The following is a 24,432-nucleotide window of genomic DNA, read 5'->3' as shown; positions in this document are numbered from 1 at the left end:
TCCATGTGTGCATGTGTGTGTCTATGTATATGAGTGTGTCCACGTGTGCATGTGTGTGTCTATGTATATGAGTGTGTCTATGTATGCATGTGTGTATATGAGTGTATGTGTGTAGGTCTGTGAGTATTGGTGGTGGTGGTTATGTGCCTTGGAATCGGTTCCGACTCATAGCGACCCTGCACAGGGTTTCTGAGGCTGTAAGTCATTATGGGAGCAGAAAGCCTCATCTTTCTCCCGTGGAACTGCTGGTAGTTTTGAACTTCTAACTTTGAGATTAGCAGCCCGATTTGTAACCATAGGAGGGAACATTAAAGAGTCAGTGAAAAATTGGAACGAGAAGATAGAGTTTTCCCATGAACTTTTTGAAGCTTCCTTGCCTGAATGTGTGTGCATGTGCTTGACTTTGTGTGAGTATGCGTGTGAGAGTGTTTATGTAGGAATGTGTTTTATTGTAGGTATGTGTATGAACATGAACATTAATGTGTATCTGTGCATACATGTGTGAGTGTGAATGTGTAGGAAGGAACATTAAAAAGTTCATGGAAATATGGCATTAGAAGATACTTGAACTTTTCCATGAACTTTTTGAATCTCCCTTGTATGTAACTGCATGTGTGTGGCTTTGCATGAGTATGTGTCTGTGTGTATGTGTGTGAGTGTTTGTGTGTGAATGTGTGTGTACTGGGGCGAAGGTTGGAAATGGCTTTCTTTGTTTTCGCAGTCCCGGTATAGGCTCTCAGATACTTATAAGGGGGAAGCACGTCCGATGGCAGATTGCTGGAAGGGGGTGTGTAGAAAACTCGCTCTGCAGCTCTGTTTGCTCAGTAACATACTGGTTTCGCACAGATTGTATGTTTGCTCAAGGTTGGTTTAGGGGTAGCTGGTGGAGGCGCTGAGGAGTCAGGAGAGCTAGGCCACCATGTAGCACTGCTGGGATTACCCATGACTTCTGTGTTTCTAGTGAGTGTCCACCATGCCCCAAACACCAGGAGGACAGACTATACAGTAAGCAAGGGACACAGGGGAAGGGGTACCATGGTCCTGGGGTGGAGGAGTGTTGGGAGACAATGTGTACGAGTGAGCAGGAGGAGCAGGTGAAAAGTCATTGACCATGAAAGGTAAGGTTTTCCTGTCCTTGGACATCTCTGGACCACTAGGCTTTGTAAGCTGGGAGAGTGTGGTTGCATCTCCCATTTAGGAAGGTGGTGGTTGCATGGTGAAGGAGAACTCTTCTGCTTGGCTCTCAGGCTAGAAAATGAGGATGTGAGTTAGTGAGGGTTAAGAGTAAGAGCAGAGTTAGGACTTGAGTGCAGAGCAATGAGTTAAGGCAGAGGGAACCAGGCTGACAATGAGGGGCCATGGGAGCTGATACTACGGCAATAACCCACCCACCTCCCTCTGGGAGGATCCAACCCTCCGTGTGACTTTTGTCTGTCATGTGACTGGACTTCAGTGGATAGGTGAGCTTATTCATCCCCCCACCCCCCCACCGCCGAAAGACAAAACAGCTCTGGATGAGAGGAAATTTAAATTAGAGGTCCCCATGTGCCTTAGTAAAATGAAAGTTGTTATTGTTAGGTGCCATCGAGTCGGTACCGACTCATAGCAACCTTATGCACAGCAGAACGAAACATCGCCTGATCCTGGGCCAACCTCACTACTGTTGCCACACTTGAGTCCATCTATGCTGCCACCTGGCCAGTCCATTTCATTGGGGGTCTTCCTCTTTTTCGCTGACCCTCCACCTTACCAAACATGATATCCTTCTCCAGCGACTGGTCCCTCCTGACAACATGTCCCAAGTATGAGAGATGAAGTTTGGCCATCCTGGTCTCTAAAGAGCACTCTGGCTGCACTTTTTCCAAAATGGATCTATTGGTTCTTTTAGCAGCCCATGGCACTTTTAATATTCTCCTCCAACACCATAACTCAAAAGCATCAATTCTTCTACGGTCTTCCTTAGTCACTGTCCATCTTTCACATGCATATGAGGTTATTGAAAATACCATGGCTTGGGTCAGGCGCCCCTTAGTCCTCAAGCTGCCATCTTTGCTCTTCAACACTTTAAAAAGGTCTTGTGCAGCAGATTTGCCTAATGCAATATGTCGTTTGATTTCTTGACTGCTGCTTCTGTGAGTGTTGATAGTTGATCCAAGAAAGTAGCTGTCAAGAAATCAAATGGCATAGTGCTCTGGCAAAATCAGCTGCAAATGATTGCTTTAGAGTATTGAAAAGCAAAGATATCACCTTGAGGACACAGATGCACTTGATCCAAGCCATAGTATTGTCAGTCACCCACTCTAGGTGCATAAGCTGGACAATGAATAAGGAAGACCAAAGAATTGATGCTGCTGAACTCTGGCGTTGGTGAAGAACATTGTACATACCGTAAACTGTCATTAGGACGAGCAAATCTGCTGGAAAAAGTCCAACCCGAATGCTCCTTAGAAATATGGCTGGTAAGACCTGGTCTTGTGTACTCTGGACAAGCTCTTAGGAGGTGTCAGTCTCTGGAGAAGGACATCATGGTTGATAGAGAGTCACCAAAAATGGGCTGCCACATTTTTGTGGCAGTGGCTGCCACAGTGAGCTCAAGCCATTGAGACTGATGAGAATGGGCCAGGACCAGACAGTACTGTGTTCTGTAGTGCATGGGGTTACTGTGAGTTGGAATCACCTCAGTGGCACCTAACAAAAATTCCTTGGAACTTAGTAGAACACTGGGGGCACAATTGTTACCAGATGGTTGTCAGCAGGTAACCAAAGGGTCAGTAGTTCACCTACCACCCTCCATGGGAGAAATACCTGGTCATCTGTTCCCATAAAGATTACAACCTAGGAAATTCTATGGGCCAGCTTTAGTCTGTCACACGAGCTTACTGTGAATCAGAACTGACTAGAAGGAACGGACAACAACAACATCTGAGACTTAAGAGATGACTCTGGAATTCTCAGAAGGCAGTGTTGCCTGAGCAAGAGGAATGCGGATGGAGAAGTAGGAATGGCACGAATCTGACTTAACAAACAAATGAAAACCCAAACCCACTGCCCTGAAGTTGGTTCTGATTCACAGACACCCTACTGGGCAGAAGAGAACCGCTCCCTAGAAGTTCCAAGGCTATAAATCATTACAGAAGCAGCTGATACATCTTACTCTCATAGTCATGGGTGGCTTTGGAGATGCTGAGAGAGCTCAAAGCTACTGACCTGTGGACTAGCAGCTGAGAGTGCTTATCATTGTCATCAGGGCCCCTTGGACCTGAAATGTACAGGATTCCTGAATTCTGCACTCACTGGGCCAGAAGAGGGTCAGAGGGCAGGACTGACCATGCACACCCAGAAACTCGGGGTCATAACCTCTGAAAGGTGCCCTGGCTCCTGGTCCACTGATGGTCACCTGGTGCCTTGGAACCTACCCTAGAGACCTGAAATGTACAGGGTCCCTGAATTCTTCATTGGCTGGGCCAGGAGGGGGTCAGTGGGCAAGACTGGCCACCACACCCACAAGTCCAGGCTGAGAACCTCTGAAAGGTGTCCTGGCTTCTGGTCCACTTCTGGTCACCTAGTGCCTTCACTGTGTACACAGTTAGAATCAAGGAGCCCTGGGGCCCTACAGGCAGTGTTGGGCATGAGGGGACGAAGCTTCCAGACTTTCACTTGTGCCTGAGCTGGCCCCTGACTCCTTGCCTTGGGAACCGCATGCAGGGACCACACGCGGCTCTAGCAGAGCGTCTCCAGTGTCCACAAGGATCCACCAGGACCTGGTTAAATGCAGATTCTCTGAGAGTCAATGAATCTTACAAGCTATCACATGAGGCATAGCCCGAAGACATTGCTGAGGAAGAGGAGGCTCTGCTGGGGCTGTCCTGCAGGCTGAACATGAGCAGGGAAACTGCGTCACCAACATCCATGGACTTCCTGCATGAATCTAAGGGGCAGCCATGCCATGCCCGATGATGAGGGGACAGAGGGGACCTCACCAGGAGGATATCTGGAGACTGCGGGAGGCCAGAGTTGGGGACAAGGAAGGAAGTGGACTCTCTACCTACGCCTGCCCTCTGGGTCTGAGATGGCTACCATACAGCCACAAACACCGGGGGTCAGGGCAGGGCATGGAGGCCTCCCACCCACGCAGGAGAACAGTGGTGTGGGTGAATTAAGTGGGCAGGAGTACTGGCACACCCCTCTCCAATGGCTCCACCTCTGGCATTGGGAGGTCTCATCACCCCCAGGGCTCGTGTCTGCAGTGGTGGCTGGGGTCACACCCCTGGATGCACAGCCCCCCCCCCACCCCCACACAGTCATATGGTCTTATCCCACCCCTGTAGGATCTGGGAGTCCCCGCTCCTTCTGGCTGCCAAGGAAAATGATGTCCAGGTGTTGGCCAAGCTCATCAAGTATGAGGCCTGTGAACTACATCAGAGGGGTAAGGGATGAGCCAGAGTGGCCATGGCCAGTACCTGGGGGACCTGAGATCAAGAGGGGGTCCCCAGAGTCCACATGAGTGGCCCCAAGATTGCACAGGAGCCTGGGACTACATAGGGAGGCTGATAATCTCCCCCCACCCACCCTGGCCCAGAGACCACAGCCTCTCTATTGTGTCCCCTGCAGGAGCCCTGGGGGAAACAGCACTGCACGTGGCTGCCCTCTATGACAACCTGGAAGCCTCCCTGCTGCTGATGGAGGCTGCCCCCGAGTTGGTCCGGGAGCCCATGGTATCCGAGCTGTATGAGGGTGAGGCAGGACCCGGGGATGGGAAGGGACCAGCTGCAGTCTAGAGGCATGGCCATTTGGGACACCCAAGTGGGACTCAAGCCCCCTAATTGATCTTTCTCTCGGACTCCCTTTTCCTGTCAGTTGAGCACGTGCCAAGGTAGAGAGGGGGTGGGTGAGAATGACAGACCCCTGGGCTCTCCCCATCCCTCCCAACCACCTTGGGGGAAGGACCAGGACCCCAGGGAGACCAGACAGTGTCCCAGGGAGACAGGACAGTGTCCCTGACACTCTCTCTGGCCAGGTCAGACTGCGCTGCACATCGCTGTTGTGAACCAGAATGTGAACTTGGTACGAGCTTTGCTCGCGCATGGGGCCAGCGTCTCAGCGAGAGCCACAGGGGCTGCCTTCCGCCGCAGCCCCCGCAACCTCATCTACTTTGGTGAGAGTCTAGGGGCTGGGTGGGTACATCGCCCCAATTCTCCCACTCTCCACGTGGGCCCCCAGCTGAGATGTGGGGGGTGGACACTGGGGACAGCCCCACTCTCCACCCACGACCTCTGCCCCCCAGGGGAGCACCCGCTGTCCTTTGCCGCCTGCGTGGGCAGTGAGGAGATTGTGCGACTGCTCATTGAGCACGGAGCTGATATCCGCGCCCAGGATGCCCTGGGTAAGAGGGGCAGGGCCCTTGGGTGTGGGGGCCACCCCAGGTCTGGGCACAGTGGCCAGTGACACCATGTCCCCCCAGGAAACACCGTGCTGCACATCCTCACCCTCCAGCCCAACAAGACCTTCGCCTGCCAGATGTACAACCTGCTGCTGTCCTATGATGGACGTGGGGGTGACTCCCTGCAGTCACTGGACCTCATGCCCAACCACCAGGGCCTCACCCCCTTCAAGCTGGCCGGTGTGGAGGGCAACACTGTGGTGAGGATGCCCACCCGGGGCTTCCTCGTGCTCTGTGTCTTGGGGGTCCCTGTGCTTACACTCCCTGACTGCCCCCTTCTCATCCTCCCCATGCTGGTCCCTGCCCTGTTGCCTGACTGCTCCTGTCTCTCCCAGTTTCCTGTCTGCCCTTTGCAGCCCACAGAATACCAGCTTCTGAGCTCTGAGTATGGGATGGGAGTGGGCTCTGGGTTCCTTGTGTCCACCACAGCTGTGGTCCTGGAGGAAGAACAGTCTGCTCCAGAAGTCCTTGGCCCTAGAGGTCCACCACCCAACCCTGCTGACCATACCCCGGGGAGGTGGCCAGTCCTTCCTGACTCCCCCTTCCTCCCCAGATGTTCCAGCACCTGATGCAGCGGCGGAAGCACATCCAGTGGACTTATGGGCCTCTGACCTCCACCCTCTACGACCTCACTGAGATCGACTCATGGGGAGAAGAACTGTCCCTCTTGGAGCTCATTGTCACCACCAAGAAGCGTGAGGTGTGGATGGTGGACACTGGGCATGAATTAACAGGGATGCTCAGTGGGAATTGCTGGGCAGTGCAGCTAGCATGGTCTGGTCCGTCTCAGAGCACACAGGAGCTGCAGGCCTTGGGCAGGGGCACCGGGCAGGGCAGCTGAAATGGCCAAGCACCTCTCAGAGCAAGCAGGGAGTGCAGGTATTGGTAAGGTCTAGGGGTATGAGCTGCCTGCTCCTCCGACCCCGTAGGCACGCCAGATCCTGGACCAGACACCCGTGAAGGAGCTGGTGAGTCTCAAGTGGAAGCGGTACGGGCGGCCGTACTTCTGTGTGCTGGGCGCCGTCTACCTGCTCTACATCGTCTGCTTCACCATGTGCTGCGTCTACCGCCCCCTCAAGCCCAGGACCAGCAACCGCACGGGCCCCCGAGACAACACCCTCCTGCAGCAGAAACTGCTCCAGGTGACTGCTTTCTCCTATGGGGGCCACATCACTCCCCTCCCATGGTCTCATGAATGTCAGCAACTCTAAGCAGCCACATGCACACATACACTCTGAGGGCAAGCCTGGGGACAACTGTACCTGCCAGTCAACCAAGTTGGCCTGGGCAGACACTTTGGGGGTGCACCCTGAGTGCTCAGACCATCCCCCCACACCTCAGGAGGCCTACGTAACCACCAAGGATAACATCCGCCTGATTGGGGAGCTGGTGACTGTCTTCGGTGCTGTGATTATCCTGGTCCTGGAGGTAGGTGTGGGTGGGGTCCACATGAGGCCATCTGCCTGGGCCCCCACCTGAGTTCCAGTCTACAAGTGTTTTTTTCATCTTCCTGGCCTCTCCCCAGATCCCGGATATTTTCAGGGTTGGGGTCACTCGCTTCTTTGGACAGACCATGCTTGGGGGGCCATTCCATATCCTCATGTGAGTCTCCTTCCTGCCCCCCTCCCCCCGACTCCTTTTCTCACCTGGCTGGGTTCCGGCTTCCCTTCACTCCAGGAACATGTGTGAATTGGAGTCTGTGGGTACAGTAACCTTGTGGCTGCTGATCCCCAGCCTGCTTCTCTCCCTCCCCAGTGTCACCTACGCCTGCATGGTGCTGGTCACCATGGTCATGAGGCTCACCAATTCCAACGGGGAGGTGGTGCCCATGTCCTTCGCCCTGGTACTGGGCTGGTGCAATGTCATGTACTTTGCCCGAGGATTCCAGATGCTGGGTCCATTCACCATCATGATCCAGAAGGTGTGTGTCTTCCCCAGTTGTCCCCCATTCTCAGCTATAGAACTGGCCTGCTAGAGGAAGGTCCTAGAGCAGGGCTTAGAAACACATATGTAAAGGGCCACATAGCAACTGTTTTGGGTGTTGTGGGTAAGTATGGTGTCTTCCCTTGTTTCTTCCTCTCCTCCTCCACCTTTTCTTTCTCTTCACCCTTTTCTCCTTTCTTTCCTCCTCCTCCTACAACCCTTTCAAGATGTAAGAATGCTTCTATGATCTAAGGCATGAGAATGTTTAGGTCAATCTGGCTGACAGACTCTAGTTTGCCACTTCCTGTCCTAGAGGGTGGAGCTAATAGACGTAGGGGTTAGCCTGTTAGAGGTTGGAAGGGGTAACTGCTGGGGACATGTGGCAATAGTCTTTCTCCTGCCTCTAGATGATCTTTGGAGACCTGATGCGTTTCTGCTGGCTGATGGTGGTGGTCATCCTGGGCTTCGCCTCAGGTAAATAACCTGCTCAGCTGAGGCTGTGGGAGGGGGAGACTAGGACTCTCCAGCACACAGAATGTCTCCGGGGAAACATATGGGAGGGAAATAAAGTGCAAAAGGAGGTGATGCGTTGTCTGAAGAGGAGACATTGGATACCATGGGGAGGGAGAGAGAGTGTGAGGAAGAGGTGGCTGATGGGGTCAGGAAGAGCCATGGGAAAGCCAGAGAACAAAAGAATCCCATGTCTGAACCCCACGGCACAGGATGATGCCATCGGTGATGGGAACAGGACTGAAAAGGGCCTAGGATCTGCTATAGGTTGGTCGTGCTTGCAGTTGCTCTGGTAACCTCCAGCTCCTGGGCGGGGCAGCCTTCTATATCCTCTTCCAGACCGAGGACCCTCACGAGCTGGGTCATTTCTATGACTACCCCATGGCTCTGCTCAGCACCTTCGAGCTGTTCCTCACCGTCATCGATGGCCCTGCCAACTACGACGTGGACTTGCCTGTCATGTTCAATGTTACCTACGCTGCCTTTGCCATCATCGCGGCTTTGCTCATGCTCAACCTCCTCATTGCTATGATGGGCGACACTCACTGGCGGGTGGCCCATGAGCGGGATGAGCTGTGGAGGGTTCAGGTGAGCCTCCTAGAGGTTGGGAGGTCTACTGCAGGCCACCCCTTCTGCCTAAGAGTGGAGCTAGCTCAAAGAGGCAGGTGTTTTGCCCCCTACATTTGCATGGTGATTGCACGAGTCACAAAAGACAGCGACATATGCAGACTTGGATGATCAACATTACTTAGAAATACTGGAATACATGTTCCAGGTACTGCCAAATAGACTCGGACTCATAGAAATCCCAAGTAGAGCTGGGCTCCCTAGAGTTTTTAATGGTTGATTTTTCTGTGGCAGATAGGCAATTGTTCCAAGGTGACCCTAATCCCAATTAGCAGCTGAGCGTGTCAGCCATTTGTACCACTCAGGGACCCCAGTACTAAAGTAGCTAAAAAATTCCACGTTGTTTTCTCAACAGTTAAAACAAAACTCACTGCCAACGAACTTGTAGCCACCCTTCAGGGCACAGTTAAACGGCTACCTAGGATTTCCGAGGTTGTAAATATTTTTGGAAGCAAACTGCCTCATCTTTCTCCCATAGAGTCACTGGTAGACTCAACCTTTTATTTAGGTCAGTGCTTAACCCCCAATGCCACCAGGATTCCTCAACAATTGTTGTTGAGTGCCGTCGAGTTGATTCCGACCCACAGTGACCCTGTATAGGGTTTCTAAGGAGCAGCTGGTGGGCTTGAACCACCGATCAAACGACTTTGCAGTCTGACGCATTAGACCACAGCGCCACACCAGGATCTAGCTAAGAAAAAATGAAAACCTCATTTTTCAAGAATAATGAAGAAAAAGAGGCTAACGCTGGCTAACGCGTCATTCAGCAGATTTCATTACAGAATGAAAACGCGAGTACCAAGCCTCCTGACGATATTTAAGTCTGTACAATTTGACCCAGAAAAATCAGACTTGCTAAAAATGATGCCATATACGTTTGCAATTGTAGTAGCAACTGCTTTAGTCACATCATCCTAATGGGGGCAAATGACTACTCAGTGAATAACACCTCATCATAAAATATTCTTAGAAAGTGGTTTATCACAGCAAAAATAATTCCACCAAACTCAAAATGGAAATGCTGAAAATCGGAAGCCACTTTACTGTGTTGGGTAGAAAGCTGAGTAAAATAAAAGCAGAGTCCGTTCTGAGAAGACTGCTTGATCCCTGTAGGTTAATAACCAGCGCTGGATCATTGTAAGTGGCGGATCTGTGCGCTGGGTCAAAATATCCCGTATCCCTGAGGACCTTTTTGTTAAAATGGGCTCACTTGCATCCGTTTTCCGTGAGAACAAGCTTTACCAATTTCTACAGCCGCTGCCTGGTGTCCCCACGGTGTCAGCCTGTGTCACATCAGCTGTCTCCAGAGAAGAGGGTCAGCAGATTAGGGGTCAGTTGATGGCCCCACCACCCTGGGAGCCAGGAACTCTAGTGCCGCTTCTCCCCTTCCTTCTTGTTTCTGCTCTGGACCTGCCTCTGTCTGACTTTTCCTCCCAGGTAGTGGACACCACGGTGATGCTGGAACGGAAGCTGCCTCGCTGCCTGTGGCCTCGCTCTGGCATCTGTGGGCGCGAGTACGGACTGGGAGACCGCTGGTACCTGAGGTGAGTGATATGTAGGGCGGGGCCTCTCTGAACCTGGTTTCTGGTTCCCAGGGGCCCCATAAGGGTCTGTGCACACCCCACACTGAGGGCTGAGCTGCTGCTAAGGGACAGGTCAGTGGTGTGGAGTCCCCTTAGAGTACTTTCTGTGCTGACAAGGTGGGGGCAGAAGGCCAGCCATGAGGGGGGTCCGGCTCTTAAGTCCTGGCGCTCTGCAGGGTAGAAGACAGGCAGGACCTCAATCGGCAGCGTGTGCAGCGCTACGCACAGGCCTTCCAAACCCTGGGCTCCGACGACGTGGACGACACCTCGGTGCAGAAGCTGCAGCTGGACCGCCCCTCTGGCCAGCACCTGCCCCTCCCCACACCCTCGGTGTCTCGGAGTACTTCACGGAGCAGCACCAACTGGGAACGGCTGCGGCAGGGGGCCTTCCGGAGGGAGCTGAGGGGCTTGGTTAACAGAGGCTTGGAGGAGGACGGAGACAGTTGGGAGTACCAGATCTAAATGGTTGCCACCTCCTTTGAGCTGATGAGCAACCACCACAGGATAACAGGAGGCCGGCTGGGTGCGTCCTCTTGTGCCTCCAGTGCCCTTGCTTGGGCCGGGAGGGGTCTCACAAAGGACCCGATGAACTCAATGCAGCTGACCAGAGGAAGGAGCCAGTCTGCAGACAACCCCTTCCCCCTCCAGAGGGACCCCTGCACTGTCAGCAAAGCACTTTAAGCCCAGGCCCCGCCCCTTCTAGTAAATGGGAGGGGCTACCTGCCAGGCCACACCCATGCATACAAGTGGGAGGGGTCATGCTTCCCTAGATGGTCAGACCGTGGGGGACGCTGGGCTGTGGGCAGGTGTGTGAGGGAGAGTGGTGTCAAGATGGGGGAAAGTTGGGGCCACTCTTGCCCCTCCGGCTTCCAATAAAGTCACTCCTGCTCTTCCTTGTCCCTCGTACATCTCTGGACACCGGCTGCCTACCCTCTGTGACCCTCTTCCTCACCGACCTTGCAGACTGAAGCTGCCATAACACCAACTTGCAAAATCCCTTCTTTCCCTTTAATATGGGAGATGGGGGAGCATAGGGTGCAGTGTCCACAGGGCCGGGCTCGGTGGGCACAGGCCATGACCTCCATGTTCAGGATGGTGGTGGGTGGGTGCCATGCAAACCCACGATGCCAGGGCCTCAGACCTCCACGGACCCAGGCGGCCTCAAGTGCTGCTGCAGAAGCTGGACGTTGTGTAGAAGTTTCTTCTGGTGGCCGGCCAGTGTGATGCCCAGGGCAGGCAGGTCCCTGGGGGAAGAGTCCATCAGGCCTGCTCCCCATGCCCTGCCACCAGCTGGGGGTGCCCCACACTGCTTACTCAAGGCTGAGCTGGGCCACGTCACTGAAGGAGCAGAGCCCCAGTCTGGTGAAGTTTTCCTGGTAACACTCAAGCCCGATGGCCGAGAGCCAGGCCTTTGGGGAGTCCAGGGACAGGAAATCCAGAACCACAGGGTCCAGAAGGGCCTGGGAAGGCCTGAAGGGGGCATTGGCAGGTCATGGTCCCCTCTCCATTTTAGCCAGCCCCTTCCTCCATTTTCCATTTTTGTCTGCTTCCCCCACCCCTGGCACCCGCAGACTGCAGACTCACAGCCCAGACCTGTCCTGGGAGCCCCCGCACGCCTGCAGAGTATCTGGCTTGCGGATCATCTTGTCTAGTGCAGCCACCAGCTGGTCAAAGTGGGGCCGCTGGGCACAGTCTTTCTGCCACGTGTCCAGCATAAGTAGATGCAGCCCAGGAGGACAGCCTGGGGGTGGGGGCAGTCGGAACTCCTGCTCTATGGCACTTAGCACCTAGGGTCAGAGATGGATATGAAGTGGGAAGGGGTGGGCCATCAGGTGGGGTAGGACAGTGTCAGGCAGGGTGTGAGGTTGGACTGGGAAGGGACACAGCATGGATCAGGAGTGTCCCCAGGTCTTAGCATAGGTCCAGGGCCATATAGAGGTGCACAGGTGGGGGGAACTCACCTCCTGGTCGCTCATGTCCCAGTAAGGCCGTTCTCCATAGCTCATCACCTCCCACATCACCACCCCAAAGCTCCAGACATCACTAGACATGGTGTGTTTTGCTTGTGCGATGACCTCAGGGGCCGCCCAGCGGAGCATGCAGCCTGGGCCCTAGGTGGAGAGAAGGGGAAAGCCATGGATCCCTGGGGCTGGGGTACAAGGCAGGTCCAACTACCCTCACAGCCTTTGGGTGGACGAGACCAGCTCCACTTTAGAGACAGAATGCAGAGGCGTAAGACCTGTCTGGGTTCAGGACTCTAGAGCTGGGGACTGGGGTCTGTCTGTGTGATCTTGCTAGGGGGTCTCCTTTTTGCCTCAAAGTTCTGAACCCCACTCTCAGCAGGGAGCCACTGCTCCTTTGGCAAATATATGGCTTCAGCACACCCTACCCTCGGGTCCCACCCTCTGCATGCTGTGCCCCCACCTGAGGTGTGTGGCCCAGGTGTGCCACCTTGCACACCAGGTGGCTGTTGACCAGCACGCTGTGGGCAGACAGGGCACGATGCACGAAGGCGAAGCTGGCCAGGTACTGCAGGGCCGCTGCCACTCCCCTCTGCATGGCCACCAGCTGCAGGCTGCTGAACTGGCCCTCTCGTTGCTGGGTATGGGCCAAAGGGGAGGGTCACATCACAAATGGGCATGGGGGGGCAGGGAACCAGAGCACGGACCAAAGAGACCTGAGTCTTGGTCTCCTGGAAGCATGGAAGACCCACCCCTCCTGGGCCAAGCCCCCTCCTGCCTAAGCCCACTGACCCTGAGAAAGCTGTCCAGGGGGCCCAGTTCCATGAGCTCTGTCAGCACCATGAGAGGCCAGCTCCGGGTGACCACGCCCTCCAGTCGTAGGATGTTGGGGTGATGGAACTGGCCCAGCATGGCTGCCCGGCCCAGGAAGGCTGTCTGCAGGCTCTCAGGACCCCCGGCCCACAAGGCCTGGATGGCCACAGCTTGTTCCCGCCGACCCCGGGGCTGCAGCCGGCCCCGATGTACCTCTCCAAAGGAGCCTGGAGAAGAAGGGGAGTAAAGGGTGGCTAGGGATCTGCCACGCTAGGGGGCCTGGCCACCCTGGACCTTGACCACAGTACCTGTCCCAATGACTTCCTCCAGCTTGATGTATGCAGGGTCAACCTCCCGGGCAAGCTCCTGGACAGCCTGGCAGGGGTCCTCATACGCAGAGGGGTCAATGTAATACTTCACCCCAAGTCCTGCAGGGAGGGGAGCTCCATGTGAAGGAGGACACCAGATGGGTCACCAAGGACTCTCCTCCACCACGCCCCCACCCCACCTGGGCTGCTGTGCTGCTGCAGACGCTCAGAGTAGCCAGTCCCTCGTCGTCTCCTGGGGGACAGAGCATAGTTCTGAAAGGACACCACCCCCTCCACTTCCATCCTGCCCTCATCGTTGGAAGGAGAGCTTTGGGTCCCTGCCCAGCTCTGTATGGCATGGGGAAGAAGCTAGGGATTGGAGGAGGTTTGGGTGGGGTGTCTTCAGGGGGTCTCAAGGTGGTTGGGGGAGCTTACCTCTGGAAGACAAGAGTCAGTACTGCTATGGCCCCCAGCAGTAGGAAAGCCAAGGCCCCCAAAACTGAGCCTACCACCAAGGAGAACCTCTCTGGGAGCTGAGTGGACAGTTCCCCTAAGGAGAGAACCGCCTAGATCACAGGTGGGCACAGGTGGGCTGAAGCTCTCTCTCTCTCTCTCTCTCTCTCTCTCTCTCTCTCTCTCTCACTCTCGCTCTCTCTCTCCCACCCACCCACTCACACACACACACACACATACACACACACACACACACACACACAGGGTCACAGGTGGAGCGTCACACACTCGCACCGAGGCTGAAGCCAGGACAGCTACTCAGCCTCACTCTCCTCAAAGATCCTCACCTAGAGAACCGAAGGCAGGATGCTAGCCTCTGCTCAGGTCTCCCTGACTCCCTCTGAGCCAGGCCCCCATCATCCACAGACCCCTTCGCCCATAGACCTCTCACCTAGGGGCAGCGTCTGGAAGTAGGCCCTGCTTCCGTAGGGGCCGTGGCCCGCGGCTGTGCGAGCGCGCACCTGGAAGCCATAGATGTGACCAGGCCTCAGCCGTGTCACGGTGGCTGTGTTGGTCTCGCTGGTCAGGGTAAAGGAGCGGGACTCGTCTTCAGCCTAGGGGGTAACCACTCATTCGCTCCTATCCCACGGCTGGGACACTGCCTGCTCACCTCCCCTGCCAGCACCCCCCTGCCTTCCCCTTACCTCCCTGGGCCCCACGCACCTGGTCGTAGTATCGCAGCTGATAGTCCAGGATGTTCCCGTTGGTCTGCTCGGGTTGCGGCCAAGATACAGTGATGCTGTCGGACGCCCTGCTCACCTGGTGTACCACAGGGACTGCGGAGGGGACTGTCAGAGGCACCGTCAGGGACGTGGAGGCGGGAGGGGGCCTCAGGAGATGCAGGAGTCTCAGACGATTGGGATGCACAGGAGCTGGGCGGGGACACGGGGTGTGTGGGCGGGGCCTCGGTGGGGCGGGGCCTCAGGAAACAGGCTCACCTTCGTGAATGGTACTAACGTTGATGGCAGCTGCCGAAGGCGGTTCAGGACTGAGTTCGGACACGCCGTTGACCGCCTGCACCTCCAGGACGTATGGCACGTGTGCCCGGAGGCCTCCGACCAGCACTCGGCTCTCTGTCAGGCCTCTCTGACGGGGGTCGAAGTAAACCTCGTCCCTGCAGCGGCGACAGGCCCCTGCACCAGGCTCCCCGCGGCCTGGACACTCCTTGCATACGACGTTAAAGAGAAGGTCGCCGCGGCCCCCCAGCTCCCGAGGCAGACGCCAGTGCAGCATGAGTGCCGAGCCTTGCACCTCGAACCAGAGCTCGCGGGGAGCAGAGGGTGGGCCTGGGGACCAGGGAGGCGCGGGTTGGGGGCTGTGGCAGGGAGGCGGGAGGAGGGGAGGGCAGGGAGGACTGGGGCAGGAAGGCGATGGGATCCATGACACAGAGAAACCACCCATTGCAACCTCTCTTTGTTACTCCTGGCCCCACACCTAAGCTCTGTCCCGCCCCTGGGTCCCTGGGGTACAGGATGGGGTGCTCACCAGTACAGGGAGCATTTGGGGGGTCGGATCCTGCGCGGTAGAAGCCAGGGAGGCAGGGGCACAGGGGTGCCGCGGGGTCCGGGGCGTGGCTGTGGGCGGGGCACCGAGAGCAAGGCTGGTTCCCTGCGTAGGACTTATAGAATCCGGTGGGGCAGGCTAGGGGGTGGGAGATAGGGTGGAGTGTCATGTTCACGGCTTCAAACCGCCCCCCCCCCGACACACACACACACACACACACACACACATAAACACACACTTCCCACAGTGCCCTAAGCTCCTGCCCAGGCTTCTTTGCAGCAGTGTCTCAGTGCCAGCTCCAATTCCAGCTGACGCCCAAACATCACCCCTTTCCTATCCTCAGGCAGGGATTAAGTCTGCAAATCACCCTCGTGGAATGTCACCACCAGAATGGAAAAAGTGAGGAAGTGGCTATAGGCAGACTGAGGCCCGGGGCAGCCACGTGTCCTGGGTTTGTCTGCACAATTTAGACCTGTATGTATGGGTCCTGCCACCTCCCACCGGGCCCAGGCGCCCACCTCCTTCCCACACCTGCACCCTGCTACCTGCCCAGGTACCAAGCCCCCTCAGGGAGGCTGTGGAGGTCCCAGGACTGCCCCCTAGGGAGTTTAGCTCCTTTTAAGGCTCTCACTTCTCGGGCCTGCAGCCCTAGGACCCTCATTGATTGCTATCGAAGGTTCCAGAAAATTCTAGAAATTTCAGAATGGATGAGAGCAAGTTTGTGAGCTTTCTGGAATTGGGAGAAAAAAAAACAACAGTAAAACGGATCCTTTCCCAAGATAAATTGCTCCTGACATTTTGGGAATAAAGTGGCATTTGGGGTGTTCAGAGACAAGGAGCTGGCAGTTGAGGAATCTAAACTCAGTGGGTCTCACCTTGGCAGGCCTTCCCCCAGGGGTCAGGCTGGTGTCCAGACTGGCAGCGGCAGCCCCCAACGGCCACCATCCACTTGCCCTCTCCGTTGCAGTGCAATCTGGGAGAGCTGTCCCCTGTCTGGCCCCCCACTCCATCCTCTACCGGCTGTGCATGAGCCACACAGGTGCCCACGGCGGCCACCAGGGAGGCGCCCCCGGCCCCACTGGCCTGTGTCTCAGGAAAGGAGGCGAAGGCTCGAAACGTGGCCGGGCAGGCGTAGGAGAAGAGTCTCACGGCCACTAGAGCCAGGCAGGCGCCAGTGTCCTGGAAGGCCACGTAGAAGCCGCGGCGTGTGAGAGGTCCGAAGCTGCGCTCCTTGACGTTGAGTTGCAGCCCAGCGCGCTGCCCATCTGCCCACGCCGAGGATGAGGAAGCCGCCGGGAAGCTCTCATCCGCCGCGATCGTGTCTACCTTGGTCCAGTGTTGGCGATGCCACGACTCGGTGGCGTCAGGTCCGTCAGGACTGTCAGCCTGACGGTAGTAAAGAGTGAAGGTCTCCCGGCAGGCGCCGCCGCCCACGGCCAGGCTGGCACAGGCGCGCACCGAGAAGTGCAGACGGACGTGGGCCCGGTGTACACCGCGCCGCTCCACGAAGTGTGTCTGCAGCCAGTTGTCCTGGCCGGAGCCCGCCGACCGCGCCACGTGGCAGGCCTCGAAGGTGCGAGTCAGGCGCCGCTGGTCATCCAGGACGCTCACCTCGTCCCACTGTCGGGCGGGAGCAGAGAAGAATGAGCTGCGGGCCTTGGGGACCAAGCACGTGCGCGCGCCGGTGTGTGTGTGGGGTGGGGGTGGGGGCACAATTCTTCAACCGTGGGGCAGGCGGCTAATAACATACGAGCCGGGTGGGTGAAGACTTGTTCTGCCCCTCCAGAGGGTGGAGGTCTGTCCTATCATCTCCACCCAGGCGTCCTTCTCAAGCCCCCCTCTAGGGAGCAGCACTCACCCCACCTGGAGGGTAGGTGAGCCAGCCTATCTCTGAGGTCTCCCCGGTGGTGTCCAGTAATACCTCTGTCAGGAGAGAAACAGGGGCACATGGTGGCCAAGCATCAGCCAGCAAGGGCATCCTCAACCCACAACTAATGATGCAGACTGCCTGCCACTCCCTGCCCCACTATTCCTCATGCCCAAGGAGCACAGCTGCCTTCTGGGATCTTTCTGGAAAAGCCTGAGGCAGCCCTTCTCCATCTGCTGTCTCTTTATCCATCCCACCACCCTGAGTGACCCTTGACTCCCCTTGTCTCACCTTCCAGGGCCAGAGCCGAGGACACCAGGACCAGGACCCACAGGCAGCACACCATGCCCGCTGCCCCCTCAGTAGCCATGGGGTGGCTCCGGAGCTCCCACCATCGCCCTGGCCACCACCTGCTCCCAGGAGGGGCTGTTGCGTCTGTGAAGCTGGGGGCAGCCCACACTTGCCTCCTAGGGAAACACACAAGACAGAGGGCTGTGTGATAGTTAATGGTTGCATGGCTAGGGTATGATTCTCCGTGTTATGTAAGTTTCCTTTTTATCTTGTGATCTGAGGGAAATGGGACTTCCATGTGGGTGTGGTCTTCATCTAACCAATTTACTATATATGGGCATTCTGACAAGGGTCTTTCCCTCTTTCCATCCTGTTCCTGACTCATCTGACCTCCAGTTCTTGAGATATGAGCCAGCAGCTTGCTGCCTGACCAGCTGCTTTGGGGTTCATCAGCCCCTGAAATCACGTGAGTCAGGAGGAGCAAACAGTCTGATGCCTAAGCCACCCATTTGGGACTTGGTATCCTTCACAATTGCATGAGAAATTGAAATAAATCTCTCTCTCTCTTTCTGTGTATTTCTTTGAAATAAATCTCTCTCTCTCTCTATATATATATATATATATATATATATATATATATATTTGTAGTTTGTAGTTTTATATATATGCTTCTCTAGAGAACTCAATCTAAGACATCTGGTACAATGAATGGTTCTAGGAATAGACTGTGAGGTTGGGTTTTCTAGTCTCACTAGTCTTGATGACTGTCCCCAGCAGTAAAGAGGGAACTGCTAGTCCATGGCGTGAGGTGTCAGTAGCAATACAAAAGGGATCACCACGGATGGACCAGATAGTCATGAAAGGCTGTGGGTTATTTCCTATTTGATACTTTTCTAGAATTGTGTCAGAATGAGAAGTATAAGAAGGCTGGTTGTATGGTTCTACTTTTGCTAGGCAAAGTGGTGTAAGGGAAGGAGGAGCTCCAAGCTGTAGTCACAGCTCCAGTGGTGCATTTGTTGTTGTGAAGTGCCGCTGAGTCAGTTCTGACCCATAGCAACCTTGAATAGGGTTTCTAAGAAGCAGCTGGTAGCCTGAATGGCCAACCTTACAATTCAAACAGCTTTGCAGTCTGGCACATTAACCCACAGCAGCACACCAGGACTGGAAGTGCTACCTACAAGACCTGAAAGTTGCCACTTGTGCCTGGAGGGAAAGCCTTAGTAATAAAGCTGATAGTGCCAAAAGCAAGCCCCGGGCCTTATCATAGAGTAGCTGAATTACAGTGCCGGTGACTTTCCAACCTTGATTGTTGTCTGAAGTTAAAAGTGAGGGCATTGATTGGAAAGACTTGGAATCCTGAATGCTGGGATGGTGATGTATGGCCCCAGAAAGCTGGGGACACTGAGCCCCTAAACTTCATGAATTCCTCTTGCTAACAGAACTAGCCCTCTTACTCTTACCTGAAGAGATGATTCCATGTGCTTCTGCTTAGCCAGTCTCTCCAGTAAAACCATCATCCTTTCCACCCTGATCTGAAGAGATTAACTCAGCTATGCCTGAAGAGTCACTGTCTGAGATATCACCTGGGGCTGATGCCTTACAAGAAATTGCTGAACTTACCCAGGACCAACCCTATCACCCCTTTTAGTGTCTAGATCTACAATTAGACTTAATTCCTAGTGATCTCCAAATGGTGGAACCCCCAAAACCCATGAGGAGGCATGCTACACTCCAAAAGAACTGTTTACGTTTTCTAATACATACAATGAGAACCCTGGGAAACATGAGTGGTGGTTATGTGCTGTGGAGTCGCTTCCAACTCAAGGTGACCCTGACTAGGTTTCTGAAGCTGTAAATCTTTATGGGAGCAGTAAGCCTCATCTTTCTCCCATGGAACAGCTGGTTGTTTCAAACTGTTGACCTTGAAGTTAGCAGCCTGACTCCTAACCTCTATACTACCAGAGCTCCTGGGAACTATGCGTGGGGATGACTAATTCAGGTTGTTGGCCGATGGTGAAGAAATAAAGTTGGATCAGTCTGAGTTTATTGATATCAGACCACTGAGCACAGATTCTTCATTCAGTATCTCAGCTTGAGAGGTCAGAAAAGGATTTAATCGTTCATTTGGTTGGTTCACTGGAGCATGGATAAAGTAGTAGTCTACAGTAAGTCTTACTGAAATGCCTGAACTGCCTTTGTATGTTGTCAAAGAAGGTATCCAAAGGCTTAGGGGAATTGGCATGTAAGAGTGAATTTTGCAGGTTGAACCCACAAATCGACTCATGGAGTGCCCAAAGAACACACAATTCACTCCAACAAAGAGAAACAAATTTGGGAAGGGAGCCTCAACATCCTTGGAGATTGTTAATTTATGTAAGTCTGAATTGATAATGGGAACTACCCTAACTGATGAAGACACCTGACTACAAAGGGAGTGATTGGACCCTGGAGTGGTAGGGGTCAAGAGGTCACTTAATCACCAACGACGAGGTGGGTATGATAAAGCATTATTCAGAATAATCTGACGTGTATGAATTTATGGTGCTGAGTACTTAGACATGTTGTTGTTGTTGTTGTTGTTGTGAAGTGCCGTCGAGTTGGTTCCGACCCATAGTGATCCTATATAGGGTTTCCCAGGAGCAGCTGGTGAGCTTGAACTGACAACCTTGCAGTTCCAACGGCTTTGCAGTCTGGCGCATTAACCCACAGTGCCACACCAGGACTCCCTATAAATGAAATCGATGGGAGATCATACAAATGTTTACCTGTAGAAGTATTATAGGTCATGTGACTGGCAGTCTAGATTGAATTTCTAGAAAGAGAATCAAGCACTGACATTCAATTACCAGACCTGAGTCAGTTTACAGACCCACAACCCCTTGAACAAAGGGAGTCCTGGTGTGGCATCGTGGTATAGTCCACTGGACTCTAAAGTCAGGTTGATCTCCAAGGTTGGCAGTTCAAGCTCACCAGCTGCTCCTGGGAAACCCTATACAGGGTCACTATGGGTCAGAACTGACTCGAAGGCACTTAACAACAACAAATCCCTTGAGGAAGAACCCCACTAAACTACCAAACATTTATACTGTTAATCTTTTCTCCAGAATTCCCCCAAAGGGATATATAGTCTTTTACGCAAGTGACTATTCATTGGAAAAAATAATCAGGCATTTGGGAGATTACTGGACACTGGCTCTGAACTGACACTAATTACACTTGGTCCAAAATGTCACTTCTGCCTATAACTGAGAACGAGCATATGAAGTTAGGTCATTAATGATGTCAGAGCTCAGGTCCCGCCCCCACTGTGGTGGTTTGCGTGTTGCTGTGAGGTTGGTGAAGGCTACGTCACTGGTGTTTCCAATACCAGCAGGGCAGCTCATGTTGGACAGGTTTCAGCAGAGTTTTGGACTAAGAACAGAGTAGGAAGAAGGAATTGGCAGCACCGTTCTGGGGGATAAGTCCCTGAAAACCTTTGGAAGAACAGTGAGACATTGTCTGATGCAGTGCCAGAAGATAAGTCCCTCACATTGGAAGACATTCCTCGAAGTAGAGTTAACCTTAATGATGTGAACGGAACAAAGCTTTCGGGAACTTCTTTTGCTGATGGGGCACAATTCAACATGAGAAGAAACAGCTAAACACCCTTGCATAATGGGACTATGGAATGGATAAAGAATGAATCTAAGAAAACTGGGAGTCATCAAAACTGAAAGGCAACTCATATAAAGATTTGTATCTTAGGCATTAGTGATCTAAAATGGACTGGTATTGGTCATTTTGAATCAGACAATCATATGGTTTACAATGCCGGGAATGACAACTTGATGAGGAATGGCATTGCATTCATTGTCAAAACAGCCTGTCAAGATGTATTTTGAAGTACGATGCTGCCTGTGATAAGAAAATACCCAGATGTATATGAGGAAGACCAGTTAATACAACTACTATTCAGTTTACAATCTAGCCACTAATGTCAATGAAGAAACTGAAACTTTCTACCAACATTTTTAGTTCGAAGTTAATCAAACATGCAATCAAGATGCATTCATAGTTTTTGGTGATTAGACTGTGAAAGCTGGAGACCAAAAGGAAGGCTCAGTAGTTGGAAAATATGGCTGTGGTGATACCAATGATGCTGGAGATCACACGATGGAATTTTACAAGACTGACACAGTCATTGAAAATATCTTTTTCTCAACAACATAAATGGCAACTATGTATGTGGAACTCACAAGATGGAATACACAGAAATCACATAGACTACATCTGTGGAAAGAGACAGTGGAGAAGTTCAGGATCATCAGCTAAATAAGACCAAGGGCCAGCTGTGGAAAAGACATCAATTGCTGATACACAAATTCAGGTTGAAGCTGAAGAAAATTAAATTAACTTCACAAGAACAAAAATATGATCTTGAGTGTATCTCACCTAAATTTAGCGACCATGTCAAGAACAAATCTCACTAATGATGAAAGACAAGAGGAATTATGGAATCACACAAGGACATCATACATAAATAAAGTAACAGATCATTAAAAAGACAAGAAATAAAGAAAGTCCAAAATGAATGTCAGAAAGGACTCTGGAACTAACCCTAACCCTAACCCTAACCCTAATTCTCTTGAATATAGAGAAGCTAAAGTTACTAGAAGAAATAATACAGTAAAAGAGATGAACAAAAAATTTCAAAGGGCAAGTTGAGAAGACAGAGTAAAATATTATAATAAAATGTAAAGACCTGGAGTTAGATAACCAGCAAAGAACATGCTCAGCATTTCTCAAGCTGAAAGAGTTAAAGAAGAAAAAAGTCACTCCTTGTGTTGCAATTCTGAGTGATTTTATGGGAAAAGTATTGAGCAATTCAAGAAACCTGAAAAAAATGGAAGGAATATACAAAAACACTGTACTAAAACGATTTGGTTAATTATGAGCCATTTCAAGAGTAAGATTATGACCAAGAACCGATGATATTGAAGGCAGAAGCCCAAGCTGCACTGAAGGCGCTGGTAAAAAATCAGTCTCCAGGAATTGATGGACTAGAAATGGAAATATGTCAGCAAACTGATACAGCACTGGAGGCACTCGCTCATCTATGCCAAGAAATTTGGATGACAGCCACCTGACCTACCAATTGGAAAAGATCCACTTTTGTGCCCGTTCCAAAAAAAAAGGTGACCGAATGGAAGGCAAAAGTCATCAAACAATGTCATTAATATCACATACAAGTAAGAGTTTGCTGAAGATAATTTTTAAATGGTGTAGCAGTACACCAACAGGGAGCTACCAGAAATTAAAGCTGGATTTCAGAAGAACACATGGAATGAAAGATATAATTAATTATGTCAGATAGAGCTTGGCTGAAATCAGAGAATGCCAGAAAGATGTTTACTTGTGTTTTCTTGACTACACAGACATTCAGCTGTGTGGATCACAACAAACTATGGATAACATTTCAGAGAATGAGAATTCTAGAACACTTAATTGTGCTCAGGTGGAACTTACACATAAATCAAGAAGCAGTCATTCAAACAAAACAAGGGATATATGAGTGGTTTAAAATGAGTAAAAGTGTGCGTCTGGGTTGTATCCTTCATCATATTTATTCAATCTGTCTGGGGAATTAATTATCTGAGAAACTATTATTATATATTTTATTATATATTATATATAATAAATGTGTAGAAAGGAGCATCAAGCCTGGAGGAAGGCTCATTAACAACCTACGATATGCAGATGACAAAACCTTGCCTCCTGAAAGTCAAGAGGATTTGAAGCGTGTACTGATGAAGATCAAAGAGCACAGCTTTCAGTGTGGGTTGCATCTCAATGTAAAGAAAACAAAACCTCTCACCACTGTAACCGTAAATAACATCATACATAATAAATACAGAAAAGACTGAAGTGGTCAAAGGTTTCATTTTACTTGGATCCACAATCAAAGATCAGAGAAGCAGCAGTCCAAAATCAAAAGATGTATTACATTAGGTAAATCTGCAGTAAAAGACCTCATGGAAGTATTTAAGAGCGAAGATGTCACTTTGAAGTCTAAGGTGCACTAAACCCAAGTCATGGTATTTTCAATCACCTCAAATGCATGTTAAAGCTAGACAATGAATAAGGAAGATCAGAGAAGAATCAACGTATTTCAGTTATAGTGTTGGTGAAGACTATTGAATATACCATGTACTGCTAGAAGAATGAACAAATCTAGTTTGGAAAATGCACCTGGATGGCTTCTTGGAAGCAAGGATAGTGAGATTCTGTCTCTTGTATTTTGGACATGCTATCAGAAAGGACCAGTCCCTAAAAAAACACACACCATGTTTGGTAAAGTGGTTGTTGTTTTTAGGAGTCATCCAGTCAGTCCTGATTCATAAGGATCCTACACAACAATGTAACACCGTCTGGTCCTGAACCCTCCTCACAACCGTTGTTATGGCTCTGCCCACTGCTGCTGCCACTGTGTCAGTCCATCTCATTGGGCATCCTCCTCTTTGTTCGCTGACCCTCCACTTTACCAGGGACTGGTCCCTCCTGATAACATGCCTAACTATGAGAGACAAAGCCTCACCATTCTGGCTTGTAAGAAACATTCTGGATATACTTCTTTAAACACAGACTTGTTTGTTCTTCTGGCAGTCCATGGTACTTTCGATATCTTCCCTAACATTACAATTTAAATGTATCAATTCTATGGTCTTCCTTATTCATTGTCCAGCTTTCATGCACATATGAGCCTATTGCTTCAGTCAAGTAGACCTTAGTTTTTAAAGTGATACCTTTGTTCTTGAACACTTTAAAGAGGTCTTGTGCTATAGATTTGGTAAAGTGCACCAGATTTGTAGAGCCAGCAAAAAAGAGGAGCATCCTCAAGAAGACAAATTGGCAGTGTCAGTAGGCTCAGACATAACACTTGTGAGACTGGGCAGTGTTTCATTTTGTTGTTCAATGAGTCAGAACCAATCCCATGGCATCTAACAGCACAATGATAACAACATGATTATCATTGAATGATGCAGGAAAATATTGAAAGAAGATGGGAAGAATACACAGAGTAACTGCATCAAAAATAACCGATATTCAACATTTC

General features: G+C 51.8%; 2 protein-coding genes across 2 annotated transcripts in view; one reads left to right on the top strand and one right to left on the bottom strand.

Annotated features, from left to right (window-relative positions):
• TRPV6 (transient receptor potential cation channel, subfamily V, member 6) overlaps positions 1–10,545 on the top strand; it is a 25,504-nt gene extending 14,959 nt beyond the window's left edge. Inside the window, exons 4-17 of the mRNA XM_006861270.1 lie at positions 4,329–4,426; positions 4,612–4,734; positions 5,018–5,155; positions 5,285–5,383; positions 5,462–5,640; positions 5,994–6,140; positions 6,370–6,582; positions 6,782–6,868; positions 6,966–7,042; positions 7,196–7,361; positions 7,771–7,837; positions 8,193–8,461; positions 9,938–10,044; positions 10,260–10,545. Of these exons, the coding sequence (XP_006861332.1) occupies positions 4,329–4,426; positions 4,612–4,734; positions 5,018–5,155; positions 5,285–5,383; positions 5,462–5,640; positions 5,994–6,140; positions 6,370–6,582; positions 6,782–6,868; positions 6,966–7,042; positions 7,196–7,361; positions 7,771–7,837; positions 8,193–8,461; positions 9,938–10,044; positions 10,260–10,545 (2,056 nt within the window). The remainder of the gene's footprint in view (positions 1–4,328; positions 4,427–4,611; positions 4,735–5,017; positions 5,156–5,284; positions 5,384–5,461; positions 5,641–5,993; positions 6,141–6,369; positions 6,583–6,781; positions 6,869–6,965; positions 7,043–7,195; positions 7,362–7,770; positions 7,838–8,192; positions 8,462–9,937; positions 10,045–10,259) is intronic.
• Positions 10,546–11,218: 673 nt separating this feature from the next.
• EPHB6 (EPH receptor B6) lies at positions 11,219–17,418 on the bottom strand. Its single transcript, XM_006861185.1, has 16 exons — positions 17,340–17,418; positions 17,040–17,104; positions 16,057–16,801; positions 15,164–15,319; positions 14,617–14,964; positions 14,342–14,466; positions 14,070–14,232; positions 13,601–13,715; positions 13,366–13,418; positions 13,166–13,285; positions 12,837–13,084; positions 12,508–12,681; positions 12,045–12,194; positions 11,677–11,870; positions 11,398–11,553; positions 11,219–11,327 (listed from the first exon to the last, which is right to left on the bottom strand). The coding sequence occupies exons 1-16, from the start codon at positions 17,416–17,418 to the stop codon at positions 11,219–11,221; spliced, it is 3,000 nt and encodes a 999-aa protein (XP_006861247.1).
• Positions 17,419–24,432: the final 7,014 nt, after the last annotated feature.

This window comes from Chrysochloris asiatica, unplaced genomic scaffold, assembly GCF_000296735.1.
Source record: "Chrysochloris asiatica unplaced genomic scaffold, ChrAsi1.0 scaffold00041, whole genome shotgun sequence".
In the NCBI taxonomy this organism is placed as follows: domain Eukaryota; kingdom Metazoa; phylum Chordata; class Mammalia; order Afrosoricida; family Chrysochloridae; genus Chrysochloris; species Chrysochloris asiatica.
This window is presented reverse-complemented; position numbering and strand designations above follow the sequence as displayed.

Excerpts from the sequence above, each read along its gene's own strand:
- EPHB6 (XM_006861185.1), bottom strand. The coding sequence starts at position 17,418 with ATGGCTACTGAGGGGGCAGCGGGCATGGTGTGCTGCCTGTGGGTCCTG. Across the intron at positions 13,716-14,069 it reads CTTCCAGACGCTGCCCCTAG|GGGAACTGTCCACTCAGCTC; the intron begins GTGAGAGGTCTA and ends TTCTCTCCTTAG. Across the intron at positions 12,682-12,836 it reads CCCTGGACAGCTTTCTCAGG|CAACGAGAGGGCCAGTTCAG; the intron begins GTCAGTGGGCTT and ends GCCCATACCCAG.